General features: G+C 43.1%; 2 protein-coding genes across 6 annotated transcripts in view; both read right to left on the bottom strand.

Annotated features, from left to right (window-relative positions):
* Positions 1–1755, bottom strand: part of Tfdp2 (transcription factor Dp-2) — a 106791-nt gene extending 105036 nt beyond the window's left edge. For 3 of the 5 annotated variants that reach the window (XM_027410916.2, XM_027410918.2, XM_027410919.2), the window contains exon 1: positions 1620–1751. The gene's annotated coding sequence lies outside the window, so the exon portion shown is untranslated. Of the gene's footprint in view, positions 1–1619 lie in introns of all 5 variants that reach the window. The other 2 variants (XM_027410917.2, XM_035443872.1) reach the window with 2 other exon arrangements.
* A 14401-nt stretch (positions 1756–16156) lies between these two features.
* The window catches only part of Gk5 (glycerol kinase 5), a 56860-nt gene continuing 53902 nt past the window's right edge, over positions 16157–19114 (bottom strand). Inside the window, exon 16 of the mRNA XM_027410922.2 lies at positions 16157–17274. Coding sequence (XP_027266723.1) covers positions 17126–17274 — 149 coding nt within the window. The 3' untranslated portion in view covers positions 16157–17125. The remainder of the gene's footprint in view (positions 17275–19114) is intronic.

The following is a 19114-nucleotide window of genomic DNA, read 5'->3' as shown; positions in this document are numbered from 1 at the left end:
CTACCACTGTAATATGGCCCAGCCCTTAAGCTGTATTGGGAGCTCATAACTCAGTTAAGAATGTTGGCTGAATGGGTAAAACTTGCATATGCCAAGGTCTACACATTCAAAGGGTGGAGGGGAGGGAATGATAGTCACAAAATATTAATATGAATAATTAAAGCTCAATTTCCTTTCTTAAGTAAGCAGCATGTAATTAAGGCAACTGAAGAGTTTAGTAAGTCTCGGGCCTTTCTTAACAAATTTAAGTGCTGCGTTCCTGAAACTGCAACCACATGCCAACACTGTGCTACAGACACCATGTCTGCCACAACACTAAGCTAGTTCCCGGCACAAGATGTTCTGAAACTAAGTCCATCCAGAGCCAGTACACAAGCGCGACAGAACCTGGGGTCTGGCCGTTGAATTTATCTCCCGATGCAATTTGAGAATGGACACTTCCATTAATTCTAGTAACAGGACAGTGGCGGAAAGCTTTAGCTAAATCGTTTACATTAACCAGTGAAGTGGAAAATGCAAAAAGATTAAGCTAACATTTTATATCCAACTTTGAATTCTGCCACACTGAAAAAAGGCCAAATAAATTAAACTGAGAAAACAGAAAACAAGTGAACCAGAAAAAAAAAAAATTACAAGCCAAATGACAAACAGCAGCTGGCCATGTAGAGAGGACAGAAAGTATGTGGGCTAAGGAGTTGAGATGGAAGGAGGAAGGCAAGTATTCAAAGACTCAAAGGCACTTTCAGGAACTACTATGTTAAAAGAATGAACCTGTTAGCCGTTTCTGGCTGTGGCATTTTCGGTGCTGCAGCGTTGGGAACCAAACCCAGGGTTTTAGGAATGCTAAGCAAACATTTTACCGCCGAGCCACAGCCTACCAGCCTAGTTAACTATTTCGACTGAAAAGGTGAAACAAAATGGGGTCCAGAGTCTCGCCTGGCATCCAGGGTAGTTACATTTAATAGAGGTGAGCTTTGTTTCAAGTGCATCCGCGAGATTAGACCTTTTCTCTATCGAAACACCCTCGCATAGGCAGATCTGGTTCACAGATGAATAAACCGAGCCCACACAAAGCACGGGAACACGGACGCGTGTCCACGCACTCCACTGTGCCATCTCTAGGCGGGAGCCCACCGACACTTTCCCACTGCACTGTGCACAGCAACCACCGGCCTTCCCGAATTCCTCCGAGAACTCGGGTGGAGAATGGAACCTCTATTGGAAAGGAAAAGTTACTTTGGGGAACCTGGGGGGGGGGGGTCTTCCAGGTTTTGGAACTCTGAGAAGCACCCGGCATAAACAGACAAGAGGCTGGTGGATCACGAAACGGGGAGGAAAAGTCAGCAGACCTAAGTGAGAAGCCAAAGTCAGCCAGCGAGCCAGCCCTTGCCCTTCTGATCCTGGAAGAGGGCGAGCCTGCAAGGCTTCCGAGCCTCATCAGGAACTGGGGACGGCGGGGGAGGGGGGCGTGCTTGGCCGGGCTGCCAAGAAACCCTGGGGACAATCAGCGAGCCCCGCGACAAGAAATCCCGCGACAAGGCAGGGAGGACCGGCCTGTGGGGACCGCGCCCGGTCCAAAGGCCCCGGCGTGCAGGCCCGCGCCCTTTCCCGGACCTTACCGCCGCTCGGTGCAGAGGGGCAGGCGGCCAGCACAGCCCTCGGCCCACGCCCGGGACGCGTCTTCGGGAGCTGCGGCTCCTCAGGCAGATCCAGGTCGGGTCAGAGCGAGCTAACACTGGCGTAGCCAGCCGCGGCCTTCGGGACGCTGCCGCGCGCGTCTGAAGCCTGCAGCGCAGGAAGGGACGAGGCGCGCCCCGCGTGCCAGGCGGCGACGGCCGCACAGCCCAGCGAACCCGACGCCGTCCGCCCTCAGCGACTCGGCCGCGGCGCCGCTTCCCCCGCGCTCGCTCGCTTTGGCGGCGGAGCAGCACGGTGCACGCCGATTGGTCCTCCGCGGGCGTGACGCGCGGCGACGCTCTCCACGGATTGGCCGGGCCGCGGTGCGTGTAGGGAGTAAACAAACCCCGCCCCCCGGCTGGCCACCGAGAGGAGGGGCCGAGGTGGGTGGCGGGCTCCCCGGAGCTTGCACTGGCCCTTTGACCTCCGCGCTCGCCCTCCCCGCTAGGGGCCGCCCTGAAGCCCTGCCTGCTGTGGGTCCCCTGCCACCTCAGGGGGCGACCAGGCGGCCCGAATGACTAAGGTGGCCCTTCCCACTTAAGCCTCTCACCTCCGCCCACCACCTGGCTTCCCTCACCTCTAGAGTGGTCCTCTTTTCCAGCCCACCTCCCTAGAGAAGATGGGAACTAAGGTCCTTACATCTTCATCACCGACCTCTGATGGACCACTACACCAGGAGCAGCTGGGAGGCTGATGGACAATAGTGACCCTGAGGCCACGCGTGGACCACAGAGGAGGTGGTCCTGCTTCAATTCCTGGAGGAGTCCTGCTTCGATTCCTTAGACCAGATCACATCAGTCGCATCGAAGTTGAACAGAAAATGGAGGCACACACTCCCAAGTACCTGGTCATTTATTAAATACTCAGTTTGGTGTGGTGGCTCCTGTCTTTAATCCCAGTACTCAGGAGGCAGACATAGACAAATCTCTGCGAGTTTGAGGCCAGCCTACTCAACCTAGCAGGTTCGAGCCAGTCAGAGCTGCACAGTGAGACTCTGTCTCAAAAGAAAAAAAAATTTTTTTCTTTTGTTGCTCTTTCAGGCGAATGTGCAAAATTCTGCGTGAGCACCGTAGTTACTGTAGAAGTTTGGGGGTAAAATAGGAGAATCTGATTTTTAAATGATAATCCCAGCACTCGGTAGTCAGAGGCAGGCAGATTTCTGAGTTTGAGGCCAGCCTGCTCTACAGAGCAAATTCCAGGACTGCAAGGGCTACACGGAGAAACCCTGTTTTGGAAAACCAAAATAAAATTTTAAAAATTTAGATTCTTTGATCGTTCTTGTTTCTTCAAAGCTCAATGAGTCAAAGACAATTTGTGATGCTGGAGACATGTGTACAAAAGAGACAAAAATTCTTGGCTTTATTGAGCTTATGTCCCAGTACTTGGAAGTTCGAGGCAAAAAACCAGAAGTTCAAGGTCATCCTCAACTACAAAGCCGTTTGGTGCCGCTACATGAGTCTGTATTTCACAAAAATAGTTCCAACCACAACAAAACTACTACATCCCGTGTTGGTACAGACATAAAAACAAGTTGAGCACATAACTTAAGTAGTATGATAAGGGAAATGAACTGTCAGAGGGTGCCATCAAGTAATTATCAGCCCAGAGTGGTGGCACATGCTTCTGAGAGGCGGAGTCAGGAGTTTGAGACCAACCTGGTCTACATGACATGCTTTCTCAAAAATCAGACAGACATACAGTAGAATAAACGCATAAAGAGGTGAGGGGGGCAAGAGAGCAAACAACCTTGGCTCTTTCTTTGGAAGAACTGGAGACAATTTCTGCACAATGTTCATGGGTAAAACCCTCAGAACTCTAAAACTACCACACGCACTAACCCTGTGACCGATTCTACAATACAAAACCTCAGTTGAGTGATTGCCTTTTCCATTGACAAATGAATTCAGATTTATTTAATTTCCATAAGAAATTTTGTTAGGATATTATGTTCAGCTTATTTAATACTTACCATTCTGGGTGGTGGTGGCACACACCTTTAGTCCTAATATTTAGGAGGCAAAAGCAGGCAGGTCTCTGAGTTCAAGGCCAGCCTGATCTACACTGAGAGTTCCCCAACAGCCAGGGCTACACAGAGAAACGCTGTCTCAACTGAACAAACAAAACAACAAAATTGCCAATCTTGGCATTAAAGATACAAAAGTCAGCATGGCAGAACATCTTTACCTCCATCTAGGAGAGAGGAATTAGGAAGCACCCCAACATGTATAGCCTCAAGAGAAGCAGATCCATGGAATGCTTGGACTAACGTGGAGAAAGGAATTTCCAGCATCTCACTACCTGTCACAAGGAAACACTACATGTCCTTGCTGGAAAGGAGAGAATGCATAAATGTAGAGATCAGAGTACTGCTATGTGGGTCCTGGAGATTAAAATCAGGTTATCAGGTTTGGCAACAAATGTCTCTGATCCATCTTGCCATATTCCCTTAACTTGTTTCTAAGGTGAAAGCTTTAAGACAAAAAATAAGTTGAGTCAGTCATAGTGTTATATGCCTTTAGTCCCAGCACTTGGGAGACAAAAGCATGTAGATCTCTTCGAGCTCCAGGCCAACCTGGCCTACATATTGAGTTCCAGGCAAGCCCGGGTTGCATAGAGAGATCATATCTCAAAAAGTCAACAAACAAACAAACAAATCTAAGTTGAACAATATGAAACTACCATATAGTTTGGTGTCCTCTTGTGAGAGTTAGCATGAGACACGCAATACAACCAGTAAATGTTAATAAGTATGCCAGTTATTCTTTAGCATTGCTTTTGAAACAGATAATGTAAAAGCCCACATTCCACAGCAGCTTCCAAAGCCACAAAGCTAAATCCCCAGTAGAAGGCTTCAAATTTTCCATACACTAGTTTGATCTAGCTGTGAATTTCCATGACCTAATGAGGCTATGCTGTAAAAGACAGAAAATGCTAGTTTCACAGCAGGCCAAGAATTCAGAACAAGGAAGAACAGCTTGGTTTTGAAGCCAAATACTGAAAGTTCTCCGGTACAGAATAAATTGAGTTACTTCAGGGATGAAAATTCATGTAAAGCAATTTTTCATTCCCACTCATAGTTTCAATTTAGCAATGTGCACAAGCAGCTTTCTGTCTACCTTCTCCTCTCCCCATTAAAAGATCCTATTTCCCTTGAAACAGAAATTAAGTCTTTACCATCTCCAATGCCAGAAAATAGGTGTCTGAGCTGTGGTGGCACATTTATTGACTCAGCGCTTATTAAGCACTTACTGTGTGCCAAACACTGTGCAAGGATGGGAAACACAAGCATAAATGTCTCAAGAGCTGTTAGGTGGTATTTCGTGATCTTAGGACAACCCCATGGCTCACCTAGATCATAAGTTTATGCCTTATCAGCTAAACTGAACTTACTCCCAAAGGGAATCTCTTGGCAGCCCATCTCCAGCTCTTTCCCCATAAAATTTTGTCTGCCTTCCTAACATTTATTAAAGCTGTAATGATCCACTTGGATCTGTAGCCTGCTGGGCTTAAGTGCCTTCGGAGTCAGAGCGACTCATTTTCAGTGCCATTATCGACAAATATACAGCAGCTAGCCAGCAAGCATATTCAGAAGGAGAAGCAAAGTATAATGAACAAGCATGGTAATGAAAACCGGTAGTCCTAGGTACTCAAAAGACTGAGACAGGAGAGTTGGGAGTTCAAGACCAACCTAGGGTACATAGTGAGTTCAAAAGCAACCAAGAAACTCTGTCTTAAACTAAATTTAAAAAGAACAAAGACTGGGCTGGAGAGACAGCTAAGCAGTTAAGAGCACTGACTGTTCTTCCAGAACCACATGGTGGATCACAACCACCTTGAATAAGATCTGGTGCCCTCTGCTGGCATGTAGGCAGAAGACTGTATAAATAATAAATAAACAAAAAACAAAAAAACAAAACAAAACAAAAAACCCAAAGACTTGGCATGCATGCAGCTCGCTGGGAGAGCATTTCCCTATCACTTACAAGACCCTGGGTTCAATCACTATTGCAGACAAAGTCAGGCACGGTGGTTCCTGCCTGGACTGGCAGCACTTTGGGGAGGCTGAGGCAGGAAGATCAGGAATTCAGATCCAGTCTCTATCACATAGTGAGTCCAAGGCCAGCACAAATGAAGAAACCCTATAAGAAATCCTGTCTCTTGGGCAGTGGTAGCGCATGCCTTTAATCCCAACACTCTGGAGGCAGAGGCAGGCAGATCTATGTGAGTTCAAGACCAGCCTGGTCTATAGAGTGAGTTCCAGGACAACCTCCAAAGCCACAGAGAAACCCTGTCTCAAAAAACAAAAGACAAAACAAAACGAAAACATGTCTCAAAAACTTACTAACACAGGGCCAGTGAGATAGCTCTATGAGTGTCTTAGGGTTTCCATTGCTGTGATGAAACATCATGACCAGAAAGCAAGTTGGGGAGGAAAGGGTTATTTGGCTTACACTACCACATCACAGTCTATCATCAAAGAAAGTCAGGATAGAAACTCAAACAGGGCAGGAATCTGGAGTCTGGAACCGATGCAGAAGTCATAGAGGGGTGTTTATTACTGGTTGCTTCTCATGGCTTGTTCAACCTGCTTTCTTGTAAGAATCCAGGACCACCCAGGGATGGCACCACCCACAATGAGCTGAGAGCCCTCCCCCATCAATCGCTAATTAAGAAAATGCCTTACAGCTGGATCTTATGTAGGCATTTTCTCAGTTGAGGTTCCATCCTTTCAGATGACTCTAGCTAGTATCAAGATGACATAAAACTAACCAAGAAAATGGGTAAGGGCTCTTGCTGCACAATCCTGATAACTCCTGGTAAGTGAAATCCCCAGAGCCATGGTGGAAGGAAAGAACCAACAACTCCTTAAAGTGGTCCTCTGACCCCCCCCCACCACACACACACACAGCAATAATAAATAAGTATGCTTTTAGAAGTCAGCCTTCCTTGTAAATATGTGGGCCACAGAATCAACAGCGGAAAGGGGGCTATGAAAACTGCAGGCCTGTTAAAGTCTGGGCCTCTCGGACTTTAATGTCCTAGGAATCACCCAGGGAACTCTCATAAAACTTTATGTTCAAGGTGTGGCCTAGATTCCACATTTCCTACAAGCTCCCAAAGGGATGCTGATGCTGTCTCACCAGCCAAACACACTGTGGGCAGGAACACCCCTATTGACCCCTTTTTAATCGCACAGAAAAAAATCTACCACCAGAACAGTTCCAAACATGATTTTTTTTTTTTTTTTAAGCATCCTCTTCTATCCACTCATTGGCTGGAGAAAGGAAAAACACTTAAGGGGAAGAGCAACCTGTTTGTTGTCTGGGAGTGTTACTTCCAGTATGTACAGATTAACCACTTTAGCAGTACAGGGAGGAATGGAGGCCTTGAATTTGAAATACAGCCTCTCCCTAGTTCATTTCCCGAAGCTGAAAATTGGAGTAGTAGAAGGATGTCAGTTACTTTTTTTTTTTTTGCTTTTATGAGACAGGGTTTCTCTGTGTAGCTTTGGAGCCTATCCTGGCACTCTCTCTGGAGACCAGGCTGGCCTCGAACTCACAGAGATCCACCTGCCTCTGCCTCCCGAGTGCTGGGTTTAAAGGCGTGCACCACCAACGCCCGGCTGATTTCAGTTACTCTCGACAAAAGCAACTTCTTCATTTCACATCTAATCTTATTGACCTGCTTAGAAAGGATCTCACTTGGGGGCTGGAGAGATCGCTCAGCAGTTAAGAGAACTGGCTGCTCTTTCAGAGGTCCTTCAATTCCCAGCACCCACATGGCAGCTCACACCTGTCTGTAAACTCCAGTTCTAGGGTTTCTGACATCCTCAAACAGACATACATTCAGGCAAAACACCAATGGATAAAAAATAAAAATAAAAAACAAAAAAATAGAAAGAATTTCATTCTTGTAACCCAGGCTGGCCTGGAACTCTGCATCCCCCTGCTTCTTCTTGGTTACATAGATAATTCAAATCTAGCCTAAGCTTAGAGAGGTCCCTATCTCAAAAAGCAAAGAAATTAAAAAATATGTATAAATTCTCTTGCTGATAAACTTTTTGATAATTTACCTTTTTCTCCTATTTTGTTCCTTTGTTGTTTATTTTTTGGTTTTTCGAGAAAGGGTTTCTCTGTGTAGCTTTGGAGCCTGTCTTGAAACTTGCTCTGTATATCAGGCTAGTCTCAAACTCATATAGATCTGCCTGCCTCTGCCTCCTAAGTGCTGGGATTAAAGGCATACACCACCACTGCCTGGCTTTTTCTCCTATTTTGATGCTCCGAATGTCCTTGTATGTAGTTGTCCCGACCCGAGGGACCGCAACCTAGGGCAAGATGTCCAGGGAGGGGAATGGGGACAAGAGACACAGAGAGAATGACCACAAGACAGGATTCTGATCAGGTGGAAAACTTTATTTTTCCCAGGCTAGCTTATATAGTCAGTAGAGTGGGGTAAAGGGGAGGGGGAGAAGAGGCCAAGAGCCAGGTGTTAGTTTAAGCAGGACGTTAGAAAACTATAGAAGGAGGATATTGGCAGGGTAAAAAGTTCATGGGTGGTGGGGTGAGGGAGGGTTACCTAGGTAAGTGGTGGGACAAGGGAGGGTTGCTTAGGTAAGTGGGCCTGTGGTTGGAACAAAGGATTGACGTCTGGGTCGTGTTGTTCCTTCTGTGTGCTCATGCTTCTAGAAGCCATTTATAATCAAAAAACCATTCTATAACAGTGTGGCCAGCTAAGTTTGGCCTAAAGATCCATGCCAAGCTGTATGGCTCCCAACATATTCCCCCTTCCTTGTATTAAAGAAAAAGGCCAAGTTTTGCAGCAGAGGGGGATAGAAGCCTGGCCCCCTAGCAGATTGGGCAGAGTAGACTCTTGTGCCCCTCAGGACAGGTACTCGGATCCATCCTGGGGGTTTGATAGCTCGATGTTCTTTTGTGGGGGCGGGGAGATGGAACATTGACCCTGTTGCACGAAGCAATTTTCCTCAATAGATGTGATTTTATTTTTTATTTATTTTTTTTTTTTTGAGACAGGGTTTCTCTGTGTAGCTTTGGAGCCTATCCTGGCACTTGCTCTGGAGACCAGACTGGCCTCAAACTCACAGAGATCCACCTGCCTCTGCCTTCTGAGTGCTGGGACTAAAGGCGTGCACCACCACCAATCAGCAATAATGAATGTCTTGACTGGGTGATTCTACATAGGGCATGTCTTTGTTGCACTTCCTTTTCCTAATAAATGATAAAACACTTGACAAGGGGACTGGAGAGATTGCTCAGCATTTAAGAACACTGGCTGCTCTTCCAGAGGACCAGGGTTCAATTCCAAGCACCCACATGGCAGCTGACAACTGTCTGCAGCTCCAGTGCCAGAGAATCTAACACCTTCACACCAATGCAGATAAAATAAAGTTAAATAAATTAGGGGGGAAGAACACTTGACAAAAGCAACTTAGGGAGAAAGGGTTTATTTGATTCACAACTCCATGTTACAAAGCATCATCATTTTGGGGAAATCAAGGTAGCAGGTACTCAGAGCAACTAAGGACATCACATCCATAGTCACCAGTAGAGTGCTTTCGGTTCTTGCAGATGACCAGAGTTATGTTCCCAGCACTCACAACGTGACGCTCACCACGGTCTATGACTCCAGTTCCAGGGGATCTGATCCCCTCTTCTGGCCTCCAAGAGCACATCTATGGTACACACACACACACACACACACACACACACACACACACACACACACACACACACACACGTAAATAAAAATACATCTATAAAAGAATACAATAGAGAGCAATGCATTCATTCAATCAGTCATTCACTCATTCATGCTATCATTCAGCATGCTCTCTCCTTTAATTCATAGGCCCAGGCCATGAAATGATGTCACAATGAGGATGAGTCTTCCCATCTCCATTAATCCAGTGAAGAAAATCCCTCACAAGCATGCTCACAGGCCAGACTAATCTAGGTAATTATTGGGGGGGGGGGTGTGAAATCAGCTCCACATAAGGTCTTTTTGTTTTGTTTTGGTTTTTGGTTTTTCGAGACAGGGCTTCTCTGTGGCTTTAGAGGCTGTCCTAGAACTAGCTATTGTAGACCAGGCTGGTCTCGAACTCACAGAGATCCTGCCTCTGCCTCCCAAGTGCTGGGATTAAAGGCGTGCGCCACCAACGCCTGGCTTGTTTTTTGTTTTTTGAGACAGGGTTTCAGCATTAGGAAGTTGGGAACCAGTCTCTACAGAGTGATACCATGGGCTCAGAGACAGAAGCGCTACCACTCTGGCTAGGGAACCTGACTAGATAATTTGGCTGAATCTTCCACCATTTGGTTGTCTCTAATTATATATGCCAGCTCAAAGCAACAAATGAGATACACTCAATTAAAGTGACTTTGATATACCAGCATTTATAGAACAGCCATTCATTCCTTGTTTCACAGTAGCTTCTTAAATAATTTATAGTTTTCAGGAAGGATTGTAAAATCTGTAGGGCTAATTCTATTATATTAATATATCAAGTTACCTTCCTTTCAGTTATTTATATAATCTTTCTAAATATTTTAAGAGATACTATAACTTTACAACAAGTTATATCCCCAATCACAAAAAAGGAATCATCTTCTCTAGTAATTTCCTTTGTGTAACAATGTAACTGTAGAATAAGACCTAGAGACTTAGAGAGACCTAGTGGGTGGAACATGGTTACAATACCAGCCCTCGAGAGATTGGAGAATGCCAACTGCCATGAGTTTGAGGCCAGTCTGAGCTATGTAGTGAGATCTTTAAAACAATTAAAATTAAAGAGAGAATATCTAAGAAGTCATTCGTGGCGGCTCATGCCTGTAATCCTAGCATTTGAGAAGATGAGACAGAAATGCCACAAAGTCAGCACTAACCTGTGCTTCATCATGAGTTTAAGGCCAGCCTGGGCTACAAGAGTGAGACCTAGTCTTAGAAACAAAGAGCAAACAAAATGGGATCCAGAGAGGCAAGTTTCCACAAAACCTTTTTCTCTAATCATACATTCGAATTTTAACTGAATGACACCTGTAATTGACATGCTTCTTTCTCTGGCTTCTTCCCTTCCCTTTTGTTCTTTTATGTAGTAGTGAAGATTGAACCCAGGTTTCATCCACTGAGCTATACCATAGTTACTCTGTGACTTGCTAGGTAGCAGAGGCTGGCTTTGAACTCATGACCTTTCAGATTCTGTCTGGCAAATGTTGGGATTCTAGGTGTGTGATACCAGACCTAGTTTATGTAGTACTGGACAGCGAGCTGGGAGCTTCAGGAATCCTAGGAAAGCAGTCTGCTAACAGGCACTAACACATCCTCTTCTAGGATTTTTCTCAGTGTGCAGAAACCAGAGTAGGAAGCTGTGTTCAATAAAAATGTTCAATAAAATAAAAAATAAATCTATAAATTAAAACAGATCAAAAAATATTCTGAAGAGATAGCTCAGTTGGTGAAGAGTTTGACGCCAGCCTGGTCTATAGACTGAGTTCCAGGACAGCTTTCAAGGTTTCTAAATAGAGAAACCTTGTCTCAGAAAAATAGCAACAACAAAAACAAAACAAAACAAACAAAGCATGTCTTAAACAAAAACCCATATGCATATGAAAAGTGTTTCTAGAACTGTGTTCATCTTCAATTTTATTAAAGATCTTTAAAATGGTTTACAAGTCTCAATAACTATTTAATAAAACTGACATTCATGACAATGACAGAAACAAAATCATAATACTGACATATGAGAATTCAAATCTATACTTTTCCATCTTTTCTAATTAATTTTTCACAAAATCATTTTGAACCTTTACATAAATCATACTGTTTTGCATAGAGTTAGAAACATGATGAATGCAATATACAAAGTATATGTCCAGACACACTACAGGACATCTTAAGTTGCCTTTGAAACCTTGCTTTTTTTCACAGTGTGAGTCCTGAACCACAGGCAGAGAAGTAACAGCTCTTCTCCTGGGCACATCATTAGACGATGTGCAAGATGTTATAACATATTGCCTTAAATGACTTGAAAAACCCTACTTAATGACTCCTGATGTCTGATTTCATTTTAGAAAGTTTTTTTTAAGTTTTTTTTTTAAAGATTTTATTTATTATGTATACAACATTCTGCTTCCATGTATATCTGCACACCAGAAGAGGGCACCATGTCTCATTATAGATGGTTGTGAGCCACCATGTGGTTGCTGGGAATTGAACTCAGGACCTCCGGAAGAGCAGTCGTTGCTCTTAACCTCAGAGCCATCTCTCCAGCCCTCATTTTAGAAAGTTTTTAAAGTTAGGGCTCATTTAGCAAAGAGTCCAATTGGAAAATGGAGGAAGAAGTGAACAGAGATTTAAAAGACGATGGGGAGCAGTTGGCAAAAGGCACCTGAAATAATAATATTCAACATCACCAAATGCTGGGGAGAGAACATGGAAAAACTGGATCGCTCACACACTGAAGGTAGAAACAAAATGGGACAGCGCCCTGTATAACGACTCTTTATTCTTTTCTTTTCTTTCCATTTTGCAGTGCTGGGGATCAAACCTAGGGTCCTGTGCACGTTAGACAAGCACTCTCTCTGCCACACTGAGCTTCCTCCCAACCTAAGAACCACTAAAGCTGTAGTTCCTGTATCGGTTTTTCCTAAGCATGGCCAATAACTACCTAGATATGAAAAAGGAAGAAAGAAAAAAAAGAGGCAGAAAGACTTTGAGACCAGAATAACAAGTTAAGAATTATTAAATTCTGAAGGCTCCTTCAGGCTTTTGATTCCCCATCAGGAGAATCTTAATAGTTCAGGGCGTGTCTGAAACTTCTTATTCTTATTTTAAAAGCACAATCTAAACTTCCTAAAGGGGTTAAGAATTGTTCAAGTGGATTCAAATCTTCCTTAGACTATTTCTGGATGGCTCTAGACTCAAAGTTGAAGGACTCTGAGGCATAGCAATTATCTCTCCTCAAGGAATTGTAAAAGGTGAAGGTTGGCAGTGGTGCATGCCTTTAATCCCAGCACTAGGGAGGCAAAGGCAGGATGATCTCTGAGAATTCAAGGCCAGCCTGGTCTACAGATTGAGTTCCAGGACAGGCTCCAAAGCTACACAGAGAAACCCTGTCTCAAAAAAACAAAGAAAAAAGAACTATAAAAGTCACTCTGTGTGTGTGTGTGTGTGTGTGTGTGTGTGTGTGTGTGTGATAAACCTTTAGTCCTAGAACTCGGGAGGCAGAGGCAGAGGCAGGTGGATCTCTGTGAGTTTGAGGCCAGCCTAGTCTATAGAGTTTTAAGACAGCTAAGGCTACACAGAGAAACCCCCGTCTCTAAAAAACAAAGAATTGTAAAAATCTTGCTAGCCTCTTGGGCTGTTCTATTTTCTGTTAAAAATCAGTCCCCAGAGCCAGGCACAGTGGGTCTATGGAACCTTTAATCCCAGGACTTGGGAGGCAGAGGCAGAGGTAGGCAGATCTCTTGAATTCAAGGCCAGCGTGGTCTACAGATTGAGTTCCAGAACAGCCAGAGCTACACAGTGCGACCCTATCTCTAAAAGTAACCAAACCAAACCACCTCCACCACCACCACAACAAAATCAAAACAAAACAGAAAATTGGTCCCCAGTATAGATGTTTTGTTTAAGGGTTACTTCTGAAGTTCCTTCTTTCTGATAGCACCAGAATGTTGGGTACTCTTAAAATACAATGTCACTTATCTGCAGTCAAATATATAAAACCTGTGAATGAAAGTTTCAACTATACCTCAAAAAGTTAAAAGTGCATGTTTGGCATGCACCAGGCTCCAGGGTCAATTCCCAGACCCAACAAAAAAGCTGCTATACCCAAGTGTATCAATGGATGTATATCTCTACAAAAATAAATTTGAAAATGATTTTTTTACAATAAACATCATGACTCTAGTTGTAAATATCTTCCTTTTCAATAAGTATAAGATATTATCAATAAATGTAACATCAAAGATAAATGTGAAGCAAAAACTCCCCCATAAACAATGAAGGCACAGTGTTAAGTTGGGGAGGGGCAGGGTGTAATAGAGAGCAAACATGGCTTCAGGTTTGGGACAATGATCTTTCCTTGTTCAGAGAAGTGAAGCAAAGCCAGGCTTGGTGATTCATGCATGTAATCCTAGCACCCAGGAGACTGAGGCAGGGACACCCATGAGTTCAGGCTAACCTGGGCCACAGAGTAAGACCCTGTCTTGGAAAAATGGGGGTGAGGACAGACCAAATCACAGATGATCTACAGAATAGATCTATGTCAGTGTAGATCTATGTCAGTGTTGCAAGGTGTGGTGGCACACACCTTTAACCCCAGAACTCAGGAGGCAGAGGCAGGCAGGCAGAACTCTGTGAATATGGAGACAGCCTGGTCTACATGGTGAGTTCCAGGATAGCCAGAGCTATATGGTGAGATCCTGTCACAAAAACAAAAGAAAGATCAATGCTAGCATTGAGAAACCATATCACAGATGGATACAAGAGATTTGAAGATAAGTAAGTCAGAGTATAAAGCAGTTAGTACCACTTTAAAATGGGTTGCACAGGAACACCATCCTTATTGAGTTGGCTGGAGACTGACCACTTAAAATCCCTGGTAGGTCTACAATAGGAGAAGGAAATATGCTAAGAAATACTAGCATATTAGCCGGGCATGGCACATGCCTTTAATCCCAGCACTTGGGAGGCGGAGGCAGAGGATTTCTGTGGGTTTGAGACGAGTCTGTTCTACAAGAGCTAGTTCCAGGATAGCCTCCAAAGCCACAGGGAAACCCTGTCTCAAAAAAATAAAAAATAAAAATAAAAAGAAAGAAATACTAGCATATCAAGTTTATTTTCAAAAGGGACAATGTTCTCCAGTTGTTTTTGACTAACAACTGTCTCTACAGCCACAAATGACATAGTATTCCTGATTTTACCTAAATCTTACAAGAATCACTAAGCTCTGTCACTAAAATATGGCCAGAAAGTCAAAGAGCCAAAGATTAGCTTCTAGATCCACAGAAGAAAAAAACAAAAAAGTCACTGATCTTTCAAGAGTGGCTCAATTTGGGTGAGACATTAGCTGTTTTTCACATTATCTAAAGGGCATTTATCCTTCACTCTGTAGTTGTGTGCTAAGAAGAGCATAGGGAAGAAATGGAAAACAAACCTATAGTAACTAACATCACGATTCAGTCTATCCTAATACAAATGGACAGAATTACTTCCTATGAAATCATAACCATCAGCAGAACCTACACACAATCATTTAAATAAAGCAGCTTTCACATGATTGATGGGAAAACCTATGATTGATCACAAAGCTATGTAAAAACATTGAAGGAGAGGAAGAATAAGATATCTACAGATGATCTGATTTGTTACAGTAAACAAAAATACCTCTAACAAAAAAGATTTCCAAATCTTTGTTAGAATTATTATTATTATTATTATTATGGAGAATGTGTGCACAGCACCTTGCACATGTGGAGGTCATAAGAAAACTCTGGAGTCAGTTTTCTCCCTCCACCTTTACATGGGCTCCTTCAGGAGACAGAAGTCAGGTCGGCAAGTTTGTATGACAAGTGCCTTTACCTGCTTAGCCGTCTTGTTGGCTCTCCAAATGTTAATGGAGTTAATGATGCTACAGTTTGCTACAATGTTTCCATCAAGAAACTAGAAACTTCCTTAAAGACTGCAGACACTAGCAGCGGAAGGAAACAACTTGCACAAAGCACAATGTAACTATTCATTCAGCATAACTGACTCCCAAATGGACCTATGATAGCAGCAACAACATTCCCACTAACAGTTGCTCCTTTAGTGAGATAATTATGTAGTAAATAGTTCTATAATGGTAGCATTTTTATATGTTATTGACTATTACGGGAACAAGTTCATTCACTCTTGAAAATCCAAATCCCCAAATGGAGAGACAGGCAAGTGATGTAGAAGAGGCTGGAGCACCATCAACTGTCCCACAACAATTTTATACCCAGCTGAGGCTTCTCTCAATGCACTCATTGACACTGTTTCCAGTAACAAAGCTTCATTAGGTGAGACTGGCTCATGGTACACAGCCTTACAGCAATCATCAAGTACACACAAATGGTCCATCACCTTATCTGCCAGCCTTGCTATCTCTCAGAGGTGAGCAGCACAAACAAACACCAAAAATCACACTGACAAGTAACCCATGAAAGCAATTTTTAAGTTACCAATAAACTAGGGCACTTAAAGTAAACTCTGATGTCAAGTATGGCACACTCCTACAGTCCTAGCACCTCTGGAGACTGAGTCAAGAGGATTGGGAATTTTAGGCCAGCCTGAGCTACATAATGCGACTCAGTTGCAAAACAAAACAAAAGCCAAAGAAACAAAAACTAATAATAACTTAAACACTGTCAAGTAGGCACTTTTTAAAAAAGGAACACTTATGCAAGCATTTCAAAAAATAAAGAAATCTAAAGAACTAGAAAGATTTACATTAACTACTTGCATTTTATAAAAATAGACTGTTACATAGAACTCTGGAGACTAAGGCAGGAGGCTCAAGAGTTAGAAACCAGCATGAGTTGGATGGCAGATATTTTCTCAAAGAAACAAAATGAAAGGTTTTATTTTGTTTTTAAATCCAGGGCCTCATTAAGTCACCGGGATTGCCTAGAATTCCCCGAACTGCCCAGATAGGCTTCAAGTTCACGCTCTCTGCTGCCCTCAGCCTCTAAAGTCCTGGAATCAAAAACATTTGCCACCACGCCTGGCCTTTTTAGCCCACTAACTAAAACCGGTTCCTCCACCTCAGCTCAGCATGAAGAGGCACACTTAGAATCCCAGAATGTGGAAGCTGAGGCAGGAGAATCTGAAGCTTCAAGCTAGCCTGGGCTATACAGTGACCATACCTCAACAACAATAACAAAGGTTGTACAAGGAAGAATTAAGGGCGTGTCTTCACGCACAACAGAGGAAAGTGCTGACTAATGAGCTCTCCTCAGAGTGGCACAAAAAGTGCTCAACAGTCCACTTGATTTTAAATTTAAGAAAACTTTTTCATAATTTTTAACAAAATGTGATGGTGCTTGACCCAGAATAGCTACCTCTCTAAGGGTGAATAACGATGACCTATGTGACATTGACCTGGTATAAAAAAAAAAAAGAGGATACAAAATTATCAAAATGCACTTGGGAGTGGAAAATGTCCTTTGGAAGTTGCTAGAAGAAGACACAATTTTGAGGTATCGCCTTAAAATTTCACTAAGATTTGGACTTAAAAAGTAAAATATTTTTCTGGTGAGTTTTTAAAAAGAGCAACACTTTTTCTCTCCGCTAGTGGGGTTCAGTTTAAATCAGCTCCTCTCCGCCACAGTCGTTCATGTCGGGAATCCCTGAGCTTCTCTCATCTGTGCGACCCGCCAGCCTGCCATGTGGGGTTTCCGCTGGCTGCGCAGTGCTATGCCTTGTTATACCAATTCATGGAGCGCTTCACGGCTTTCACCCAGTTTTCCATATTCATTTCGTATTCCTGCCACTTCTTCTGAGGCTTGAAAACCATTTCACTTCGCCTTAGCTTCTGCAGCTCTTCCTTGTCCGCCCAAAATCCTATGGGTGAAAAGGAAATCTCAGAATCTAAGGCATTCATGAAATATATCCACCAGTGAGTTGTGAACAAGGAGGACAATACGTTAAAACAGTCGTGGCTTTGGAAGTGTATACATGACCAAACAGATACACTAGGGAATAGATAAACTAGGATTTGTTTATTTTTATTTTTTAGTTTTTAAAAAAAATTTTTTTTGGAGGGTTTGGAGACAGGGTTTCTCTGTGGCTTTGGAGGCTGTCCTGCAACTAGCTCTTGTAGACCAGGCTGGTCTCGAACTCACAGAGATCCGCCTGCCTCTGCCTCCCGAGTGCTGGGACTAAAGGTGCATACCACCACCACCCGGCTGATAAACTAGGATTTTAAAAACTATTTTGCTTTTTAACGCTTAGCTTTATTTTTCCATGTTTGTCCTGGGATTGAACAGAGAGCCTCACACACAATAGGCAAGTGTTCTCTCTCTCTCTCTCTCTCTCTCTCTCTCTCACACACACACACACACACACACACACACACACACACACACACACGTGTGAACGGTGACAGAGTCTCACTGAAGAACACATCTATAACTATAACACAACCTCAAACGATAAGGTGTCTTGTCAGGAAGTTCACTACTTAAGTGCTCATTTATTTATTTATTTTGGATTTTCAAGACAGGGTTTTTCTGTGTGGCTCTGGCTGTCCTAAAACTCACTCTGTAGACCAGGCTAGCCTCAAATTCAGAGATTTGCCTGCATCTATGCCCTGCCCACATCCCAGAGCTAAGATTAAAGGTATGTGTTAACACACCAGACTCGACTTCAAGTATTTCTTTTTTTCTTTTAGTGTCATTCCCGTCTCCACAACTTTTTTTGTTTGTTTTTTGTTCTGGTTTGGTTTGGTTTTTTTGGTGACAGGGTTTCTCTGTGTAGCCCTAGCAATCTGGCAATCCTGGAACTGCCTCAATTTTACAGAGATCCTTCTGACTCTGCCTTCTGAATGCTGGGATTAAAGGCATGTATCGCCACCAAGCAGCCTTCAAGTATTTCTTACAAATTACATTTTCTCTTACCAACAGAAAGATATTTTACATGTGTGTATGTGAGTGTGGTGTGTGTGTATGTGTACACATGCACATTTTCAGACAGCACACATGTTGCTGAGGCCAGCCTGAAATTCTTGATCCTCCTGCATCTACCTCTGGAGTGCTGGAATCACAGGCAGGCATTTGTCATCACACCTTTTTTTTTCTAAAATTTTCTTGCATTTATGAAGTTAGTTATTTGCACTATACTCAAATGACTACTAATACTTTTTATGTGAATACCAGTTGTATATCAGTAAATAAATTTAGTCATGAAAATAAATGTGTGTTTTGTGTGTGTGCAGTAACTCATTTCTTAATACCAGCACTTGAGAGGACTTAAGACAAGAGAATTTGAGATTGAGACCAGCCTAGGCTACAGGGCATGATTGCCCACAGAGTAAATAAATAATACATTTTAAAATTTTATTTCCAGCCCGGCAATGGTGGCACAAGCCTTTTATCCCAGCACTTGGGAGGCAGAGACAGGCAGATCTCTATGAGTTCGAGGACAGCCTCCAAAACTACAGAGAAACCCTGTCTCAAAAAACAAAAACAAAAACAAATCTATTTCCAGAACTTATTACTTATGTTTAAGGTAAACATGTATATATGTGTCATTTTATTAATTATATTTAGAATAAACCCAGTTTCTAGGTAAATTTAGAAAACTTAGAGGCTATATATACCTACTCTTCACACATTTCTGAGAGAAGCAAAAGTTTGGAATTAAATATAGATTTAATGAAGTAGATAAAACTCAACCCACCTGA

The sequence above is a fragment of the Cricetulus griseus genome, chromosome 4 (genome assembly GCF_003668045.3).
Source record: "Cricetulus griseus strain 17A/GY chromosome 4, alternate assembly CriGri-PICRH-1.0, whole genome shotgun sequence".
Taxonomy (NCBI): Eukaryota; Metazoa; Chordata; class Mammalia; order Rodentia; family Cricetidae; genus Cricetulus; species Cricetulus griseus.
This window is presented reverse-complemented; position numbering and strand designations above follow the sequence as displayed.